Source organism: Rattus norvegicus, chromosome 18 (genome assembly GCF_021556685.1).
Source record: "Rattus norvegicus strain SHRSP/BbbUtx chromosome 18, alternate assembly SHRSP_T2T, whole genome shotgun sequence".
Lineage (NCBI taxonomy): Eukaryota > Metazoa > Chordata > Mammalia > Rodentia > Muridae > Rattus > Rattus norvegicus.
In genome coordinates this window covers 6,541,884-6,562,825 of record NC_141551.1, presented here as the reverse complement: position 1 = coordinate 6,562,825, position 20,942 = coordinate 6,541,884, and the positions used below count along the sequence as shown (strand labels likewise).

Sequence of the window (20,942 nt, the reverse complement as noted above, 5' to 3'; positions counted from 1 at the left end):
TGAGCAGCAAAGCTTGGTTCTGTCATGGAAGGTGCCTCTCAAGAGAACCCCCACCAGGGTGAGCTTGAGAGAAAGGCACAGGCTCCAGGAAAAGGGTTAAGAGTAGACTGAAGAGCTGTGGCTAAAGAGCCAGGGTGGAGGGTCTGCCTGCCCCTGAGCAGACAGCCAGAGTGCGAATGGAGGGCAGCGAAAAGTGTGCTGGCAGGGTATAAGAGCAGTACACTTTACCAGAAACTAATCAAACAGAAGGGCTCCTTCCCTCTGCACTATTCCCTACCTCCTCCTTAATCAAAAGAAAAGAAAGGGTCCTAAGAAGCTGAAGTGGGGTGGGGTACGGGAAGGGAGGAGGTTGATGAAGGGAAGTGATTCCTGCATTTGAAGATAGACTCCTACAGGTGAGACCGGCGGCAATGGTTTCCAATTACAGGGAAAGGTGAGGATGGCAGAGACGAAATGAAAGATCATATTTGTGTTTGTTCTCTATCAAGAATGAGGCTCTTCCTACCCCAAGGACAATGTTCTCAGAGAGAAAACCGTACTGTAAGGGACCATGGTGTCTCTCTACAGATTCTTAGAGCAGCTCAGACAGGGGCACGCTGTCATGATGGTCCCACAGATCCCTCAATCCCACACCTGCTAACAGGAGGCCGAGGGAGCTCCTAAGATGCCTTTCCTCTTGACTGCAATCACTGCCCACCCAAACCAGAATTCAGCTGATCAGACCTGCAAACACACAGAGAAGGGCGTCCATTGGCAACACATTGTGCACTGAGCTGTATCCCCAGTGCTGTGTCCTCCTTAGCCCCAAGCCCCCAAAGGTCCTGCAACCTCAGGTTTCGACTCCTTCGCTCCAGTACATGCATTTTTTCTGTGCTTTCTCCTATCTCAGGAAGGCCTTGGGCTGCTTCTCTGCTGTCCTTGAGCTAACGTGCTGTTCCCTCAGACTTGCTGCTGCTCTTAAGGCCATTGCAAACAGGCCGTGAACATACGTTCTCTTCGGTCACTCACACTTATGACCACACACTTAGAACTCAGCACCTACAGTTCCTCTACTCCAACTTCCTGCCCCTCTCTGCTGATCTAAGCAACACACCCCCTTTAATATTCCTTTTAACTTATTATGCCTCTGTATATGTGTGGCATGAGTGCAGGGACCCAAGAAGGATAGCAATTAGATCCTCTGAAGTCAGAGTAACCGGTGGCCGTAAGATGCCCAGTGTGGGTGCCAGGAACCAAACTCGGGCCTCTGCAAGAGCAGTATATGCTCTTAACTATGGAGCTGTCTTCCTGGATTCCATTTTCCTTTTAAAGAAACTCACTTCTTTTTTTTGTGTAATGTTATTGAATTACATTTCTCGTAGTGTGTGCTACTTAATTTTCTCTTTCTGCGACAAGTTTCCAACAAAACAGTTAAAGGGGACAGAATTTGGGTCAAAAAATCCAAAAGTTTCGGTTCATCCTCGCAGGATACAGAAGAATGTTTGTTCAAATCATGGTGGTAGAGAGAGGACGCACTGGGGAGAGAGCCTACGCTCTGAGCATTCTTCAGCCACACCAGAAGAGCAGAAGAGGGCATCCGGTCCCATTACAGATGGTTGTGAGCCACCATGTGGTTGCTGGGAATTGAACTCAGGACCTCTGGAAGAGCAGCCAGTGCTCTTAACTGCTAAGCCATCTGTCCAGCTGCTCTGAGCATTCTTATTAGCACTCTTTTCTTCCTTTCGGGACACCAGAATATGAGGTATTCCCAAGCACACTGAGGGTAGGCCTTTCCTCAGCTGAACCTCTTTGGAAATGTTTCCATGGACACATCAAAGGTATGAAGGCAGGCTTTCCTAGTCTCCCTAGTTTAATAGAATTGACATTTAGAACATTAACAATTGAGTGACATTTAGTACATTAACAATATTAAGTATCAACCACCATTAATCCCATAATATTTCTATTAACCCCCAAAGGAGCCCAATTCCAACAGCATTTTTCTGCTTTCTTGACCACACCTTCCAGATGCCCCCCTGATGGCCGGATGGTTTACCTTATCTTAATCAGTGTTCTATCACTATGAAGAGACACTGTGACCATGACAACTCTTATAAAAGAGAACGTTCAATTGCAGCTGGCTTACAGTTTTAAAGGTTTAGTCCGTTATCCTCAAGGTGGGGAGCACGGCAGCGTCCAGGCAGACATGATAACCGAGAGTTCCACGTCCAGATCCACGGGCAGCAACAAGAGAGAGCCACCGACTGTGGCTCGGGCTTCTGAAACTTCAAAGCCCACCTCCAGTGATGCACTTCCCTTTCCCACAAGGCGCCAGCTCCTACTCTCTCTCAAGCATCGCCACCCCCTAGTGACTAAGCATTCAAATCTGTGAGCCGGATGTCTGCTGTAACAGGAAACCTGAGCAAAGCAACCTGGGGAGGAAGCGAGTGTTTGGCTCACAGGTCCAGGGTGTAGCTCATCATGGCGGGGGTGGGGGGAGTGGCCAGAGTGGGGAGTGGCGGCAGCTGCCCTGTCATGTGATACCTGCAGCAGGAAGCAGAGAGTCGGACAGGAAGGCTGGTGTGTAGCTTGGTTTTCTTTCCGTGGACGACTGCTCCTTTCTCTGTTAGACTTCTCTGGAAACATCCTCCCAAACATGCCTATAGGTGTTTCTCCTAGGTGATTCTAAATGCGGCCAAACTGATAATCAAAAAGCTATTACAGTAGCATGACCACCTTCATTATTATTGCCGGATGATACTCCCCTATGTGGAGATACCATGTTTTTTAAAATCCCTTCATCATCTGGTGGGCATCTAGGTGGTCTCTATCTTTTAGCCGCTATGAGCACTGCTGGTTTTAGTATGAAGGTGGAAATTCTATTCGTACACATACTTTTATTTCTCTTATGTACGAATGTTGGGTCAGATCACAATTTGGTATTTTGTTGTTCTTAAGTTTTGTGTGTCATGTCATGTTTTACGCATGCCTGCCTGGTGCTCACAGAGGTCAGAGTGGGCAATCCCTTGGAGTGGGGTCGCTGTGAGCTGCTGTAAGGGCGCTGTGAACTGAACCTGGGTCCTCTGCGAGAACAAACGCTCTGAAGTGCCGAGCCTTCCTCTGGACTAATTCCACGCTTCATATGCCGAGAAGCTGCGCAGTTCTTTCCCAAAGTGGCTGCATCAGTTCACATCCTCACGGGAGGTACAAGGGTGACAGTTGTTTCACATCCTGAGCACGAGTCCCTATTTTCTGACTCACTTAATGGGATACACAAGTATGTCATTTTTCCAATCCCTTACTGTGGGTCAACGCCTGCCCTCCGCCCCAGTGTGTGTGTGTGTGTGTCCATGCACGTGCGTTTATCTTATTTAATCTTTATAATATATACAGATGTTGTATAATAATTTATCTTGTTTAATCTTTACAATACCTTAAGGAGAAAACATCATTTCCCTTATTCTACAGATGAAATAACCCAGGATTGGAGGTGGTCAGCGGCACAATAAACAAACAAAACCAATCTTGGGGCAAGGGCTCATGCCTTCTGTCTCTCCGACGCCCAGTTTCAGGTGCCACCGAGGGGCTCCCACGATGCCTTTGCAAGCAGAGCTGCCAGACCATGTGTTGGAGTTCTTTCCTTCCTGAAGTTGAGTCACCTCATCTCCTGGGTGAGAGAGAGAGTGTGTGTATGTGCAGGAAGCAGGTGAGCAGCTTTAGGTAAATGTCCTCATCTACACGTGGAGGCATGAGAATATCAGGTCCTTCCTATCAATCTCTGCTTTATTCCTTTGAGACAGGGTCTCTCACCAACCCTGGGGCTGTGCTGGACCTTCCCCGTCTCTGCCCTTCCCTTTCCCCATCCACAGCTTTGCTGGGGTCACAAGCACATGAGTGATTATGCTGACCGTTTAATGTAGGTGTTGCAATCCACACTCTGGTGCTCACCCACTCAACCGCCTTTCCATGGTACTCACGTACGAGAATTTTCTATGACATAATTTTCCCAGGGTAGCCCAGGATGGCCTCCCTATCCTGCTGCTACCTCCTGAGTACTTGGCTTTCAGATATGGCCACCACCCAGCTGTACACCTTAGTGCCCTACATCCATCTGTGACAGGTGGGTGTGCACCCCTCTTAGCCAGAGCTCCTTTGTGAACACACTGCACACACACAGCTCTTCTGTGAACACACGGCACACACACAGCTCTTTTGTGAACACGCTGCACACACACAGCTCTTCTGTGAACACGCTGCACACACACAGCTCTTCTGTGAACACGCTGCACACACACAGCTCTTCTGTGAACACGCTGCACACACACAGCTCTTCTGTGAACACGCTGCACACACACAGCTCTTCTGTGAACACGCTGCACACACACAGCTCTTCTGTGAACACGCTGCACACACACAGCTCTTCTGTGAACACGCTGCACACACACAGCTCTTCTGTGAACACGCTGCACACACACAGCTCTTCTGTGAACACGCTGCACACACACAGCTCTTCTGTGAACACGCTGCACACACACAGCTCTTCTGTGAACACGCTGCACACACACAGCTCTTCTGTGAACACGCTGCACACACACAGCTCTTCTGTGAACACGCTGCACACACACAGCTCTTCTGTGAACACGCTGCACACACACAGCTCTTCTGTGAACACGCTGCACACACACAGCTCTTTTGTGAACACGCTGCACACACACAGCTCTTCTGTGAACACGCTGCACACACACAGCTCTTCTGTGAACACGCTGCACACACACAGCTCTTCTGTGAACACGCTGCACACACACAGCTCTTCTGTGAACACGCTGCACACACACAGCTCTTCTGTGAACACACTGCACACACCCAGCTCTTCTGTGAACACACTGCACACACACAGCTCTTCTGTGAACACGCTGCACACACACAGCTCTTCTGTGAACACGCTGCACACACACAGCTCTTTTGTGAACACACTGCACACACACAGCTCTTCTGTGAACACGCTGCACACACACAGCTCCTTTGTGAACACACTGCACACATACAGCTCTTCTGTGAACACACTGCACACACACAGCTCTTCTGTGAACACGCTGCACACACACAGCTCTTCTGTGAACACGCTGCACACACACAGCTCTTTTGTGAACACACTGCACACACACAGCTCTTTTGTGAACACACTGCACACACCCAGCTCTTCTGTGAACACACTGCACACACACAGCTCTTTTGTGAACACACTGCACACACACAGCTCTTTTGTGAACACACTGCACACACACAGCTCTTTTGTGAACACACGGCACACACACAGCTCTTTTGTGAACACACTGCACACACACAGCTCTTTTGTGAACACACTGCACACACACACATACCTAACTGGGTCAGTCTATGTCCTCAGCTTTTCTAAGTGGGGGGACCTTAGGTTTTAAGGGCTTTGCAAACATAGCCAAACCCAGTGATGCCAGGCAATCCCAGTCCTTTCTCCCTCCTCCAGTTGCTCTCTTGGTGATTCCTTTCTCCGTTCCCTTATTTGCTTGTTCAGCTATTCCTTCAAGTCACAATTTAGGCACCAGCTGTTTGCTTAGTGTTAGGTTAGACCCTGGAGGCGCAGCTGGGGCAAGGCAGACATAGTTCCTTCTTGATGGAGGGAAAGGATAACCAAATCCCACCACTGCATAGGCAACAGCTGTGTCTAGTTCGAAGGGAAGACCAGCCAGCTATGATAGAGAGCTCTGAGCCAGGCCCAAGGGAAAGAATTGGTGTCTGAGCTGAAGGATGAAGAGCAGTTAGAGAGGGGGAGGGAGGTTAATCCACAGGTAACACCTCTTGAGCAAAGGCCTGGAACAGCGAATGTACTCAGGAAGGCTAGAGTAGAAAAGGCATCGCAGAGCAGGCAAGACTAGCCTGAGAGTGTAGAAAGAGCAAGACCAAGCAAAGCCTTGAAAGTCTTCGGAGCTTTCTTATTTAACCAGGCTACTGAGGTCCGGGTCCCATCTGTGACCGGGAGTCTATATCCTCAGTGACCACAGGAAACTACATCTCTGTCCCTGCACTGTGCTGAAGGGGAAGTCGACTCCTCTACAGAGCTAGAATGAAACATGTGTATCGGCTCACGGTCTACATTGGAGGTCAGTGTGCAGGCGCAGTCTTCAGGACGTCCCTTTGCTGTCTCTCTATTAGACCGCCTTCCAACAGATGAACGCTGAGAATCCTATGTCATGTGGTCCTTTGTCGACCATCAAGGACGTTTGGAATTAAACAAGCCACGGGTAATCAATTCGGGTGCTGTAGGCTATGAGACCACCCGTGGGGCTTCAGAGAGATATTTCCTGTTGTATATAAAATATACAATTGGCTTTGTGTGCCTCTGGGACAATTTCTCCTCTCTCTGCCCTGACGGACGGCATTGTGGCCTTTGCCTGAGGCAGGTTACCTGACTCCCAAGAGCAGGGTCCAAGTCAGCTCTGGGAATCCTAGATTCATTAAGAAATAATGGGGTGTGTTTTCATTTGTGGGAGCAATTTCCTTTTTCTTCTTCAGAAAGAAATGTATAGCTGAGTTAGGCACTTGGAGAGAATTGCACAGAAAGACAGACTAGGCAGAGAGAGATGGACAATCTTCCAGCTTCAAAGGAATCAACTTAGACACCCCCCTCCTAGATTTTCATCCATGTGTTAATAGCAGAGAGTGAAAAAGCCTTCCTCTTAGACCAAGTCCAGGGTCAACCAAACCGATATATGGGAAGGGAGTTACAAAGAGAGAGGCTATGCTTAGCTTGGGCAGGAGGTGTCTAGTGAGCACAGCTCGCCTGGGGGAGGTGGTCGCCACGGTCCCATTAGGGTTTCCTAGTCTAATTAGGAAACATACACAGCCAAGCTTCTCACAAATAAAGAGCCAGCTAATTAGGCTGTGAAGATCTTCCTCTTGAACTTGCTTTTGTTGGGAAACACCTTCCCTTTATTTGTTACTAATAAAGGATGAAAGAAAGTGACAAAGAGAAGAACAAGAGTGAAGAAGAAGGAAGAAAGGGAGGACGGATGGGAGGAAGAGATGGGTGCAGGGAGGAGGGAGGGAGGAAGAGATGGGTGCAGGGAGGAGGAGGGAGGAAGAGATGGGTGCAGGGAGGAGGGAGGGAGGAAGAGATGGGTGCAGGGAGGAGGGAGGGAGGAAGAGATGGGTGCAGGGAGGAGGGAGGGAGGAAGAGATGGGTGCAGGGAGGAGGGAGGGAGGAAGAGATGGGTGCAGGGAGGAGGGAGGGAGGAAGAGATGGGTGCAGGGAGGAGGGAGGGAGGAAGAGATGGGTGCAGGGAGGAGGGAGGGAGGAAGAGATGGGTGCAGGGAGGAGGGAGGGAGGAAGAGATGGGTGCAGGGAGGAGGGAGGGAGGAAGAGATGGTGCAGGGAAGAGGGAGGGAGGAAGAGATGGGTGCAGGGAGGAGGGAGGGAGGAAGAGATGGGAAATGGGGGTAAGAGTCCTTAGCAAAGTGCCCTGCAGAGTCCTGGAGGTGAGATTCCCTGCTAAGTGTAACTTTAAAAAGTCCTGAACAGCTCTTCTCCTTTCCTCCGCCATCGTGCGCTCTGCGCCTGATTCAGATCCTCGCCATGTCTTCTCACAAGACTTTCAGAATCAAGCGATTCCTGGCAAAGAAACAAAAGCAAAATCGTCCTATTCCTCAATGGATTCGGATGAAAACTGGTAACAAAATCAGGTACAACTCTAAGAGAAGACACTGGAGGAGAACGAAGCTGGGTCTATAAGGAGTCACACTACGGCCAGACTGAGGATTTCTACTGAATCACCGTCATCGATCAGTCCGACCAGATGGATTTCAACATTTTTAACCTAGAGATTTACTTGTGTCTGAACTAATTTGTCCAGTAATAAAATTTAGAACCTTTCAAAAAAAAAAAAAAAAAAAAAAGTCCTGAACAGAGAGAGAGTTGCAAGAGCAAAATAAACAGAGCTGAGTGGAAGAATGTCAGAGGCAGCTGAGGTGAGACACTTGCCAGTTCAAATACAGACCGGGATCTGGGTCAAGACACGGAGAGAAAACCCTCGTCTAAAGCTGTGATTGGCACTGTCTTCACCGCTGTCTTCATCTACACCTCTAGGTCTCCAGAGGTGAGAATCTCGGACAGCCAGGATTCCAGGGAAGGGAGCAGTAGTTACACAGAGTCATGGCCACACAGCTCTGGTCCTGAAGAGAAGTCAGCTAGATGCTTGGGTGTGTTCTGTCCCTTAAGATGACAATTATCTCTTGAATAGTTTTCCCTAAGTTTCTCCCATAGGCTTGTTAGTTCTCAGTCCTTTGAGGGTTTGTGTTGGTTCGACCCCCTGACTTTCCTTTGTCTTTCTTTCATTCCTCACTTCCTGGAATTCTCTTTCCTTCCCTTTCTGTATCTTTGGGGAAGGATACATAGGTGGGAGAGACAGGGTCCCTTGTAGCCCAGGCTGGCCTAGAACTTATTATGTAGTCAAGAATGATCCTAAATTCCTAAGCCTCCTCCTTCCACCTCCTCACTACTGTGATCGCAAGCACGCCGTGCTGGAGAACTTTTCAAGACGTATTATTTTAATTTATGTACATCTGTGTATCTGTGTGAGTGTATGCCAAGGGTTTATGGTTACCTTTAGAGGCTGGGAGAGGGCATCTCATTCCTTCGAGGTGGATTACAGATAGTTGTGAGCCACTGGCATGGGTGCTGGGAACCAAACTTACATCCTCTGGAAGAGCAGTAGGAACTCTCTTAACTACCAAACCGTCCCTACAGCCCTGTCTTCGAGATACAGTCTTAGTGTGGCCTTGAATTCATTATGTAGCCAAGGAGAGCCTTGAACCCCCAACTCTTGGCCTTTATCTCCAAAGTTAGGAGGATAGAAATGCTCTACCATGCCCAGCAAGTAGCAAGATTATTGCAATAGTCTACCTATCAAAACCTTTAGAAACAAAAACTAAAATAAAGGTTACCAAGTTACTATCATTGTCTTCAAGCCTTTCATGGAGGCTCTAGAAATAGACTTGTGTTTTCTCAGCATGAATTGCAATGTGCTTGCTTAAAATAATTTAAGAAATCCATTAACTATAGAGTAACCTTGGAGGGACAGGCTGAGGGCTGCGTTTGAGAGTTTTCCTATCTGCTTTCCACAACCAGATGGTCTGTATGCATCGGAGGGCCCTACCATTACTCACAATTGTTTATTTTATGAATGGTCTTACTAGCAATTGTCTTAGAACCATTAAAAGTCCCACAGATCTGTCCCCTGGTGTCCATTTTAACCAACCAGGATTAGACTCGGCCCCATAGAAACACTTTTTTCTCTTAACCTTAAAGAAAATACATATTCTTGCTTCCATTGGTGATTTTTTTTTATTAAACTTCTTACTTCAGCTTGGAGAGTAATTTATTTCTTATTTAATTATTACATTTCACCAAACAGTTGGTGTGTGCGTAAGTAAATGTGTCTGTGTATGTGTGTGTTCTAATGTAGAGCAACGCTTGCCATTCTTTGAGATAAATTCTGCGTTTTCAACCTTAGCGCGATTCCATTGGATAAGTTTTACAGGGCTTTTTTCCAGGGGTGGAGCAGGAAGAGGTTTTTTAAAAATTGAAATACGGCATCCATATCATTAGGGTTTTAAAGTTAGTAATATGCTTAAGGCAGATTTTTTACGGTTAGCAAAGCTGAGAGGTTCCGACACCAAAGGGTGCAGACAGAGATGACTTACATAAATGTATACGGTCCCCCGAGGTGCCGCAATTGTATGGCGGGGTTTCTCATGAACAGCCTAGCTTCAGCGGAACAGCCAAGCAAAGCTAAGTGGTTCTGAACCGGATGAGCTGTCCATGAGCCGAATTATGGGCAAATGGGAGTAGCCTGGGTACCAGTCTTGTTCCTGTGAGGCAGGCGCTGAAACAGGAAGCGTGTGCATCTAATGAAATGCTTATCTTATTAAGAACCGTTTCTTCTAAAACAGCTGCTGCATAGCTGGAAAATGGCTGCCCTAACAGGTTACACGGTAGGGTCAGAGCATAAGGTCTAAAGGTTAGGGAAGGAGCATGCGCAAACTGGGAGGTGAGACACCAGTGATGCCGCTGACCGAGGGGCTCCTTAGTAGACTCAGCCCAACGTTCACTTCTCCCTATTCTCAAAACTGCATTCTCTCTCTCTCTCTCTCTCTCTCTCTCTCTCTCTCTCTCTCTCTCCCTCCCTCCCTCTCTCTCTCCCTCTCTCTCTCCCTCCCTCCCTCCCTCCCTCCCTCCCTCTCTCCCTCTCTCCCTCTCTCCCTCTCTTTTAAAAAGGGGGCTTGGTAATTCCTGAAAGGCAAAAGCAAATAATTATGAAGAAAGAAGTTAGTTGTGAAAGAATTCTAGTCAAGTCTTGTTTCTTATTCAAACAATTATACAAAACACTTAATTAATTGTTTTATGTGCATGAGGCAGTCTTGTCAGAATGCAGTATGCTCAAAGGAACAGGCAGGAAATGTGTTTGCTAAGAAGCAGCATCATAAAAAATAGGAGCCTCCCACCCTTACCCTTGGTTTGTTCAATAGGTCTTGTACCCAGTTCAGACTGATCTCAAATTCACAATCCCCCTACCTCAGCTTCCTGCGTGCTAGAATGGCTGGTGCGTGCCACGGTGGCTGCCATGCCTAGTTTCTTATGGCTAGGATAAAGAAGGCAAGTGTTGGGACCCCATTCAGTCTGCACTGCTTTTCTTGTGAAAACATAAAGGGTCATTAAGACCTCGAGATGCCATGATAACATGACAAGGACAAGTCTTCCTCTACACCTTTAACTTAAACAGTAGCACTTGAGTGGGGAAGCCACCATGGCAGTGATTGCTGCCTCTGACTGAGTATGCCGTGCTGCCTGCCTGCAGTTCTGAGTAATGGCTACAATGTTAATCAATGCAAACCTTCACATGGGATTTTCCATTATGTTTCTAAGTTTTATATTTATATATTCGTTATATTTATTTATATTTCAGGGCTAAAGAATCTAAGGCTCTATTCACAAATTAAGCCGGCAGAGTTTTGATTGTAATTTAAGTTATGCAACTTATTTGCAAGTATTTACTAAAAACAGGTGGTTCTTGCACAAAGACTTTTATTTTTAAATTGGTTTGCATTTATCTGTGTGTATATGCATGTGTGTGTGCACACATGTGTGTGCTATGGTCATGCATGGTGGTCAGAGGTCTTTCTACCATATGAGTCCCAGGTACCAAACATGGGCCATCAAAATGTCTTTTAACTGCTCAGTCATTTCACTGATCCTGGTAAAGAATTTTCAAAGCCCATTAAAAAATTACACATCCTTTTATTCATCATGGTGATGATCTCCATATGTCTGTCTTACATCCTTTTATCTATCTATCTATCATCTATCATCTATCTACCTATTTTGAAACAGGGTCTGTCGGTATAGCTCTGCATGTCCTAGAACTCATTATGAATACCAAGCTAGCATCAAACTCACAGAGATCTATCTGCCTCTACTGGGATTAATGGTGTGCACCATTATGTCCAGCTTCTGCTTTCTTTCAAAATACTTCCACACGGCAGTCGTGGTGAGATTCTATCTTATAAATAAATAATTTTATTTCCTCCTCCTCCTCATTATTATTATTTCACAGTGCTGGAATCAAACTCAAGGCTTGTGCCGTCTAGGTAAACACTGTACCACTAAGCCACCTCTAGCCTCTTTCTCTCTCTCTCTCTCTCTCTCTCTCTCTCTCTCTCTCTCTCTCTCTCTCTCTCTCTCTCTCTCAGACAAGTTTTGCTATATCGCCAGGCTGGCCTCAAACTCTGGGTAAGCCTCCTGCCTCAGCCTTCCCAGTTCTGAGATTACAGATACATGACATTTTTCCTGACCATAGACCCCCCTCTTTGTGGTCAAATATATTTCCCCAGTAAACGGAACTACTGCGATTGGTGATTTGACCATACTTTCGTTTGATTTCTTTTTGAATTTTCTGTATCGTTTTTCTAATTTGAGATCCTAATGAGTGTTCACATTGGGCAGCTAGAGAAGAAACTCTGACTGCATCGATTTAAGGGCCTCCGTAGGAGGACTTGGTATGTGTCAGAATCGCAGACAAGTTGACAATGACACCCATCAGTAGATCTGCAAGTGACAGAAGACCTGCCACGTCAGAGAGAAGAAATCACCAACTGGTACGGAGCGTCCGCGGCGAGGCAGAGAGCTATGATGCTTTGCAAAGGCTAATTATAAACAGGTGGTAGCTGGGGCCAGACCCCGGCAATCACAAATGCATTCTGTTCCTTTCCTTAATGCTTCTATTCAACTCCAGGAAAATGCACATTCCACAGCATTACTGGGGGGTTCGGGTTGGCTGATAAAAAACAGGCGATCCACTACCCCAGCCCCTAACTGACACAAGGATAAAATATAACTGCATAATTGCCCTTCCTGTGTGGCAGGACCTCTCCTGGCGTCACAGGTGGAGACTGCTGAAGCCATGTCGGCAAGACCGTCATCCAGAGACCACACCAGTGGTCTTAGCTAGTGAGGGCTCGGCACGCCCAGGTCGAACCCGAGTTCCTGGGTCTCTTTCTTTCCATTTCCTAATATGAAGTGCCGCTGAACTGTTCAATTCCATCTGGGTGTCTGGCTGCTTCAGTGGAGGGCTCTTCAATTTCACATTTCATCTCAGCAACTAATGTCCTCATCTTGTCAAATCGCCACCAAGAAGGCACCTCAGGGCTGCCCTGGACAAAGCTGCGATGTTCAGCAGGAACTTGGATTTGAGGGTTCGGTGACTATGATGCGGCCAAATGATCTGTCCCACAGTAACATGGAGAGGGGAAACACACGCTCCCGAAAGGATATCTTATTTTCTCTTCCGTAGCCACCACCATGCTCACCCTTTATGGCCGAGCTCCTGGCTGCGGTTCATAATACCCTCCCACTGTTTTGTGTGCCTTTCAACACCAGTAGGACTTTGCGTCTGAAATCTTGGATCGTTCTCAGAAAGGGTTGTGTTTATGCCCCCATTGGTTTTTTCTTTGTATTTTTTGTTTTGTTTTACTTTGCTCTGTGTTTCGAGGCAGCCCAGGCTGGTCTCACATTCATAGCAGTCCTCTGGGCTTCCTGAGTACTGGCATCGCGGGCACACACCACCACCCTGCTATTTTCTTACTGACAAAGCCAAAGATATTGCTGTTGCTAGCGTTCCTTAGACCGGGTCTCCAATTATGTGTGGGTAAGTCCAAGCGGAGAGTTTAGATATACTCCTTTTCTTACCTTGTAATTGAAGCACATGCGTGCACACACATGTTCACATGCACATTGTACAAATCCCAAGGCTAAAGTTCATATACATGGTATCAATTAGGGGAAAGTATTTTCTTTTTCTTACCCTGCCCCCCCCCCCCAGTTTATTTTTTGAAACAGGATCTTTTTATGTAGTCCTGGCTGTCCTGGAGCTCCCTGTGCGGTTGGACCACGCTGGCCTAGAAGTCGCAGAGATCCATCTGCCTCTCTGCCTCTCTGCCTCTCTGCCTCTCTGCCTCTCTGCCTGTCTGCCTCTCTGCCTCTCTGCCTCTCTGCCTCTCTGCCTCTCTGCCTCTCTGCCTCTGCCTGTCTGCCTGTCTGCCTGTCTGCCTGTCTGCCTCTCTGCCTCTCTGCCTCTGCCTGTCTGCCTGTCTGCCTCTGACTGTCTGCCTCTCTGCCTCTCTGCCTCTCTGCCCCTCTGCCCCTCTGCCCCTCTGCCCCTCTGCCCCTCTGCCCCTCTGCCCCTCTGCCTCTCTGCCCTTGCTTCTGCCTCTGCCTCTGCCTGTCTTCCTGTCTGCCTGTCTGCCTGTCTGCCCCTCTGCCCCTCTGCCCCTCTGCCCCTCTGCCTCTCTGCCCCTCTGCCCCTCTGCCTCTGCCTCTGCCCCTCTGCCCCTCTGCCTCTCTGCCCCTCTGCCTCTGCCTCTGCCCCTCTGCCCCTCTGCCTCTCTGCCCCTCTGCCCCTCTGCCCCTCTGCCTCTGCCTCTGCCCCTCTGCCCCTCTGCCTCTCTGCCTCTCTGCCCCTGCCTCTGCCTCTGCCTCTACATAGAGTGCTGGGATTGAAGTCATGCACCACCACACCAGGCTGAAAAAGGTATTTTCAAGTCAGTTGTGGTTGCAGATATACTGTAAGTTGGCTTCTCATCCTTGGTAAGACGGGCCTGACTCTTCACATGGTCCTGAGTTCAATTCCCAGAATCCATGTAAAGGTAGAAGTGGGCCAACTCCACCAGTTGTCCTCTGGCCTCCATACAAGCACCTCCCCATCCATACAGTACAGAGAGAGAGAGAGAGAGAGAGAGAGAGAGAGAGAGAGAGAGAGAGAGAGAGAACTAACAAAAGTGAGACCTGTAGAGGCAGTAGACCTGCTGCTTTACTTCCCACCTCCACCTCTGATGATGATGATGACATACTGGTCTGCAAGGGGCTTTCAGCTCATTCTAGGACAGAGATGCATTGCTCTGCAGATGACATGTGGGTGTGAGGTTTGGGGGCTTTGTGCTTCTGTGTTTTAATTAATAGTCCCTTTAGATCACAGCTTCAACAAACAGGATGAGCATTCTTGATCCAGAAACCTTAAATGCTGTGCCTCCATTTCTTTTCCTGTCGCTGTGATAAATGACCACGCAAAGACAGCTTGGAGAAAGGACAAGCGGGTTTTAGCTCCCACTTCCTGGGTACAGGACTCTCAAAGGGGAGTGGGCATGTGATGGGAAGGTGAAGCTGTCAGCGTATCACACCGTGTCACAGGCAGACGTGGAGGATCCTAGGAAATGGTGTTATCCACAGTGTGCTTCCCACTGCAGTTAACGTAATCGAATAATCACTCACAGCCATGTGCAATCTGATCTAGGTAACCTGTCATTGAAACTCTCTTCCTAGAAGATTCTAGATTGCAAAAGTTGACAATTCAAACTATCATATGCTCCAAAAACTGAAACTCTTTGAGTAGCAGCACTGTGACTGACTGCACCAATGGAAAACTTCACACAGTAAGACTTTATTTGATGCACTAGCCTCTTAACTATACTGTATACTGGCAGGGAGGTTGATCAGTCAGCATGCATGCCTTCCAAGAATGAGTGCAAAAGCAAACATGTGTGACACCAGAGCTGGAGGGGAAGGAGAATGAGAGGGAGAGGGAGAGTGAAAATGAGAGGGAGAGGGGAAGGGAGAGGGGGAGGGAGAGGGAGGAGGAGAAGGAGAGAAAGGAAAGAGATACATTCTTGGGGTTTGCTGGTCAGCCAGTCTTGCTGGATCAGTGAGCTTCAGCAAGAGAGCCTGTCTAAAAAACGAAAATGGAAAGGAAAGCACTAGATGTTTACCTCTGGGTGTGTTTAAAATACACATATGTATATATGTATACAGAAATATATGTGTATATGTATATGCATGTGTATATGTATACATAAAGTTGCATCTGCATACATGTGCATTCACACATGAACACATACATGTACACCCCACCCAAATGTGTATGTGTGTGTGCATGTGTGTATGTGTGTGTGCATGTGTGTATGTGTGTGTGCATGTGTGTATGTGTGTGTGCATGTGTGTATGTGTGTGTGCATGTGTGTTTGTATATGTGTATGGGCATGTGTGTATGTGTGTATGTGTATGTATGTGTGTGAATGTGTGTGTATGTGTGCATATGTGTATGTGCATGTGTGTATGTGTGTATGTGTGTGTGTGCGTGTGCGTGTGTGTGTGTGTGTGTGTGTGTGTGTGTGTTTACCTTCAAGCTGTATGCGAATGGTATTACATAAGACATAAAGAAACATCTTATGCAGACTTGGGTCCCATCCATTCATGTCTCTTTATTTGTATGCTTTATTTGAAAATCCGAGCTTCCCCATTTCTAAGGGTTTTGGGTAAGAGATACTAACACTGTGTAAGGATCAAGTGACTGGGCTTGCTCCTGCTGAGAGCCCTGCCTCCTCACTTCTTTTTCTATGTTAACGTCATTTGGAAAAAGAAAAATTCATTCGTTCTTTTGAATTTAGCTCTTTGTCATCTCTCTAAACATTTTATTGCAATCACAGAATGTATCTACTGAAGAGAATATGCAAAGATAACTATGAGCCTCTTCTGTGTTGCTTTGCGAGATATTTCTGTTTTCTTCTTCCAAGGGCATGATGTTCTCAGAGCACAATGCCTATGCCCTAGTACACTTTCCACACTAAAAAAAATAAAATCACCACTACCTCTGATTCCCATCATGACACCAGTCTCTTGAGTCATTACAGCACTGGTTTGTTGGACCACATTAAAAACAAAGAAATGAAAATGTTAATCCTTCCCTTTTCTGTTGACATTGTAACAACTTCTTTATCTTAAAGGTAAAATGTGGATAAAAATCACTTCCTGTAAAATGTTGCCAGCTACAAGTATTTGCCAGGCATATCTGGTTCTGTATGGGTTTTCCTGTTGCTGTACAACCTGGTGAGCCTCTCTCTCTCTCTCTCTCTCTCTCTCTCTCTCTCTCTCTGTGTGTGTGTGTGTGTGTGTGTTTCTGTGTGTGTGTCTGTCTCTCGTGTGTGTTTCTCCTGTTTGTATTCATGTATATGTGTATATTCATGCATATATATGAAATGTCAGCAAAGTCTTTGAATTAGCTGTGAACTGTGAAGTGCTCACAACACATACCATTTCAAAAAACATCCGGCAAGAATGTAATACTAACGGGAAGTGAGCCTTGATTTTACAACCAAGCATTCCATCTAAGGGAACAAAATTAGATAAAGGACGATCTTCAGTAAAAGTCTTTGAGCAGAGACCTAAAGAGGAAGAAGTAATGGGGGCAAAGGGTGGCTCAGAACTCAGAGCTGCAATCTGGGGAGATATGTTTACCTTACTCCCCTTGCCTCTGTGGAGCCCTTCCATCAAATAATGGATTTACACAGGCCCCCAAAGGTACCAGAGGGAGACAAGCAGAGACAATACAAAAGGTTGATCAAATAAACCTTAATGGTAGGTATGTTAGGTTCTGTTTTCTTTTAATTTTCCCACTTAAAAAAATGTAGTGTAACTCTTTCAATCTTTTTACAATTCTGCATGGTTGAACATTTGAAATGAGTTTGTGTATCACCCTCAGGCAGTGCTTCAGACTTGATTGGGGCAAAGTAGACTGCATGTGCTTTATTTTTATCCACGTCATTTGCGACATTTATTTCGCCAAAGGAACCAAAACCACGCTGTTCTATTGCCAAATTATCACCTAGCCTTTGATCAGACAGGGCAGTGAGCCTCATCAACAAGTTGTGCGACCTTCCTGTAAAAGCAACGTCAGGTCAACTCGAGAAAGTGAAGCAGGAGCCCGAAACACAAATAAAAAGAAACAACCAACAATCCTTATAATTATCATCATCTGCTGCGTTTCCCTCTTTTGGCAAAGAAATACTCCATCCATTTGTAGAAATCGCCCGCGGACACGTTACATCAAAACTAATCACAACGATTAAAATCAGCTTTTCTGTGCAAGGGAAGAGTAAAAAGCAAGTTGGAGGCTGGAATGAGACTGTTTTTCCAACAAAAAAAAATCTGGGAAAAATTCGTATATGTATATTTCTCTATACGCCTATGCAGGGCTTTATTTTTTGAAGATCAACTGTGAGCACTGTGATCGGTTAATTTGATTTAAGTTTTATTTTGGAGATTTGGACTAGAGGTAGAGGCGCGAGCTAATTGTATCCTGATCCTTGCCTTGAGGGGTTTCAAAGCCCTGGAGCAACTCTCCTCTGTATTTTGTTCTGTCTACCTTAGCCAAGCTATTGCATTTCTCTCTGGTGTGGCGAGGCGAGCAGATCGCTGGGAGAGAAATCGGAAAAGGGGGGAGAGGAAAAGGAAAAGGGGACTTGGAGAGAGACTTTGTGCTTCAATGTTTCAGGTAAGATCTGACGGTTTGGGTTTGTTATTATTTGCTAAGGAGGGTATGGCTGGGACTTTGGGCGCAACTCGCTTTTACGCATGTGCCAGGCATGGGGCGAGAGCGCGGCACACTCGCACACACGCAGCCGGGCGCGGACGGCGGCCGGGGATCCGCTCGCACCGGCTGCGGCTGCGGCTCCTCGGTTTTCTTCCTGGCAGAAGGAGCCGAGCGGCGCAAGCAGAGGCGGCGAGAACCCGGGCCGGAGCTTCGCGGGGTCGGAAGGCGGCGCGCGGACCGTGCTGGGGGTCCCCGCGGCCGGGTGCTGCGTCTCGGAGCTCATCGCCGCGGCTCTCGGACCCCGGAGTCCGGTCCCTGCTCCCGCCAGCCGCGCGCGTCCATTCTTCCCGGAGCGCCGCGGGGCTCGGCGCCGATCGCGTGGGGGTGGGGACCGTCGCCCTGCTCACAGCCAGCCTTGGCGGCGCCCCCCGGGACACCCGCTCAAAGACGCCATTGTGGCTGCTGAGCGGATCGGGCCCCCGGGCGCTTTATTTATTTATTTATTTATTTTTCCCTTCCCCTTTCTCCCCGGCTGAGCCCTTTTGTGAGCGAAGGCTAGTGCCCAGAGCCGGCCCGCATGCCACCCGGGCTGATCCAGATTCGTCGCCTCCTCCTACTCAGGCGCCTTTAAAGCCTTTTCTCATCCCCTCCCATTTCCCCTCCCCCCCTCCTTGGGTGCAAATGTTTCATTTATTTTTAAAAAGCGCCGGTTCCTTTTCCTCCCCACCTCCTCCCTGATAGAGACCTAGGCACACGGTCCGGATTAGACGTCTTGGGAGGCGGGCGCGGGCTGGGGACGCTGGGGTGGGGTGGGGGTGGGGGGAAGGCTGTGGCCGCCACAGCCGCAGGTAACGGCGGCTTTTCGGCGATCGCCCCTTCTCCACCGAGCCTGCAGCTCCGAGTCTGGATCCCGCTTCCTTCCCTCCTCCTCTTCTGGAGTCCACGGTTCCCTTAAAGGGACAGAGTTTCGCGGCCGCCACCGGTGTGCGCGGCGCGGTCGGAACCCGCGCTCCAGGGCGCAGAGGTGGGAGGAAGGGAAGCAGTTTGGCTCCTTTCTGACCTCTTTCCTCCCCATCCCCCAGCCTGCCTCCCCTCCAGATGGAAATATGGAGTGCGCTTCCTCTCCTGCCCCCAAGAGGGACCTGGCTGGAAAATAAAAGAGTCCTCACCTCCTGGAAAAAAGAATGGGGCGGGTGACGCGTTGTGGTGAACTGCTTCCAAAGTGAGGTGGAGTGCCTGAACGCCGAAGTGGGGAGGGTGAGGTTGTGGAGCGGGGACCCCTTACCTGGACGCGGGCCGGCTCGGGCTCCTGGCACGCAGCAACTTCCTAGCGATCCCGGGCTGATCGGGATCGCCTTTGTGCCCTCCAGCACTTAAGCTGTCGTGGAAATAATTTTTCAGTGTTAATACCTTTTAACCGAAACTGCTTCGCGGGCCGGCTGGGCCGGAGCGGACAAAGTTAGCAAAGTTATGATAGGGCGATCTGCTTTGTACTTGGAGAATCGCACGAGGGAACTGTCCAAGACTTTAGGCTCTGGCTTCCTGGCTAAGAGGGACACCTCAGAAAGCAGAAGTAATTTGGTACAAATATTATACAAATACTAGCGTTTAGAGCATAGGACTGGCTGCTTTCAAGCAAATGTTTGCGGTCCTCACAGCCCCCCCGCCCCGTGTGTGTGTGTGTGTGTGTGTGTGTGTGTGTGTGTGTGTGTGTCTCCTTGGTGGCACCCGGGAAGACAACAGTTTGGTTGCACTCAGGGAGACACAATAGTTTAACATACTCATTCTTTAAGAAACGGTTGCCTTCTGTTTTCAATCAACTAAGCTGGCAGCTAGAGATACAAGTTTATTTGAGAATACCCTCTGGGTACCAAGCATGCTTGGATTGTTTTAGCAAATTAAAAATGAGCAAAAGGCTTTTACCTTCTCAGCAGTAGACTCCTTAAGAGACCTCCTGTTTCGTGTGTTATGTGTATGTGTTCGGGGGAAACATTTTCTGTGTATCTCAAGTGTTTTTAATGTGGAAAAGAGAAAAATAAAGGATTTTTAAAGGCTAAGGCTGATGCCACGGAATGATTCATTAAATCTTGGGTCCACATCCAGGAATCCACCTGCCCGTGTGGGAGGCTGTAAGAGCTCATAGCCAGTCGACTTGGCGAATTTTAAACAGCAACGAGTATAGTTGTCTCCAGGATAATGGGCAAGATTCCGATTTATTTCTCGTGCTTAGCTTTCGGTGGCATTTGGCTTAGGAGAAGGAGTTGGTTGTTTAGGAGTCTGTGCCCTTAGCAGTCCTGCTGATGCAGATTGAAAAGAGATGCTGGCGATTGCAAGGATGGCAGTAGGCTAAGTGTCTACTAATGCGGTGACAAAGGTGACCCCGGAACTTTAAAACTTCACATCACAGAGAAAACTTCATGGGCTGGGGCTTGTGTGTATAAGGACAATGTAACTGACTAGGGACAAGTGCCATGAGCTTGAAAGAAATCTCTAGATTGGTATGAATGATAGTGGGGGCGAGGGGGATCTCCCACCGCACCATGCAAAATGACTGCAGTGGTTTTTGCTCTATTAATTATGCCCGAAGCACAATATAAAGTCCGGGAACATACACTAGAGGTCTCTCTTCTAGCTGTGCAATTACTACGTTTGTGATTCCTGGCTAGAGCTTGGATACTCAGCAAAGGCCGTGTTCATAGGTGCTTTGATCATACTGGCTGCTCTTCATATCCTGATGTAAGGCATTTATTCTGGGGAGACCATTCAGTAATTACTGCCCATTTCGTGGTCCTGATGTAAGGCATTTATTCTGGGGAGACCATTCAGTAATTACTGCCCATTTCGTGCTACCCAAGCATTCAGAAAGTAACTACAGTAAGAGATTTCTGGTAACTGGTGAAAATGTACTGGTCAGTTTGCACTGAAATGTGTATCTTGGGCTTTTCTGCATCAAATTGTTTATTTTTTTTTAAGTGCAAACACAGAAGTGAAGGTTGTGTTTATCTGAGAGTGTTC

At 47.8% G+C, this 20,942-nt stretch overlaps 1 protein-coding gene, 1 long non-coding RNA gene and 1 pseudogene across 2 annotated transcripts in view; 2 read left to right on the top strand and 1 right to left on the bottom strand.

Annotated features, from left to right (window-relative positions):
• Positions 1–1,835: 1,835 nt before the first annotated feature.
• Positions 1,836–19,471, bottom strand: LOC134482910 (uncharacterized). The gene is made up of 3 exons (XR_015642787.1): positions 19,213–19,471; positions 9,715–9,896; positions 1,836–3,646 (listed from the first exon to the last, which is right to left on the bottom strand). It is a non-coding gene; the product is annotated as an uncharacterized LOC134482910 (long non-coding RNA).
• On the top strand, positions 7,535–7,908 carry Rpl39-ps10 (ribosomal protein L39, pseudogene 10; annotated as a pseudogene).
• Kctd1 (potassium channel tetramerization domain containing 1) overlaps positions 17,775–20,942 on the top strand; it is a 194,153-nt gene continuing 190,985 nt past the window's right edge. The window contains exon 1 of the mRNA XM_087592586.1: positions 17,775–17,888. Coding sequence (XP_087448712.1) covers positions 17,880–17,888 — 9 coding nt within the window. The 5' untranslated portion in view covers positions 17,775–17,879. The remainder of the gene's footprint in view (positions 17,889–20,942) is intronic.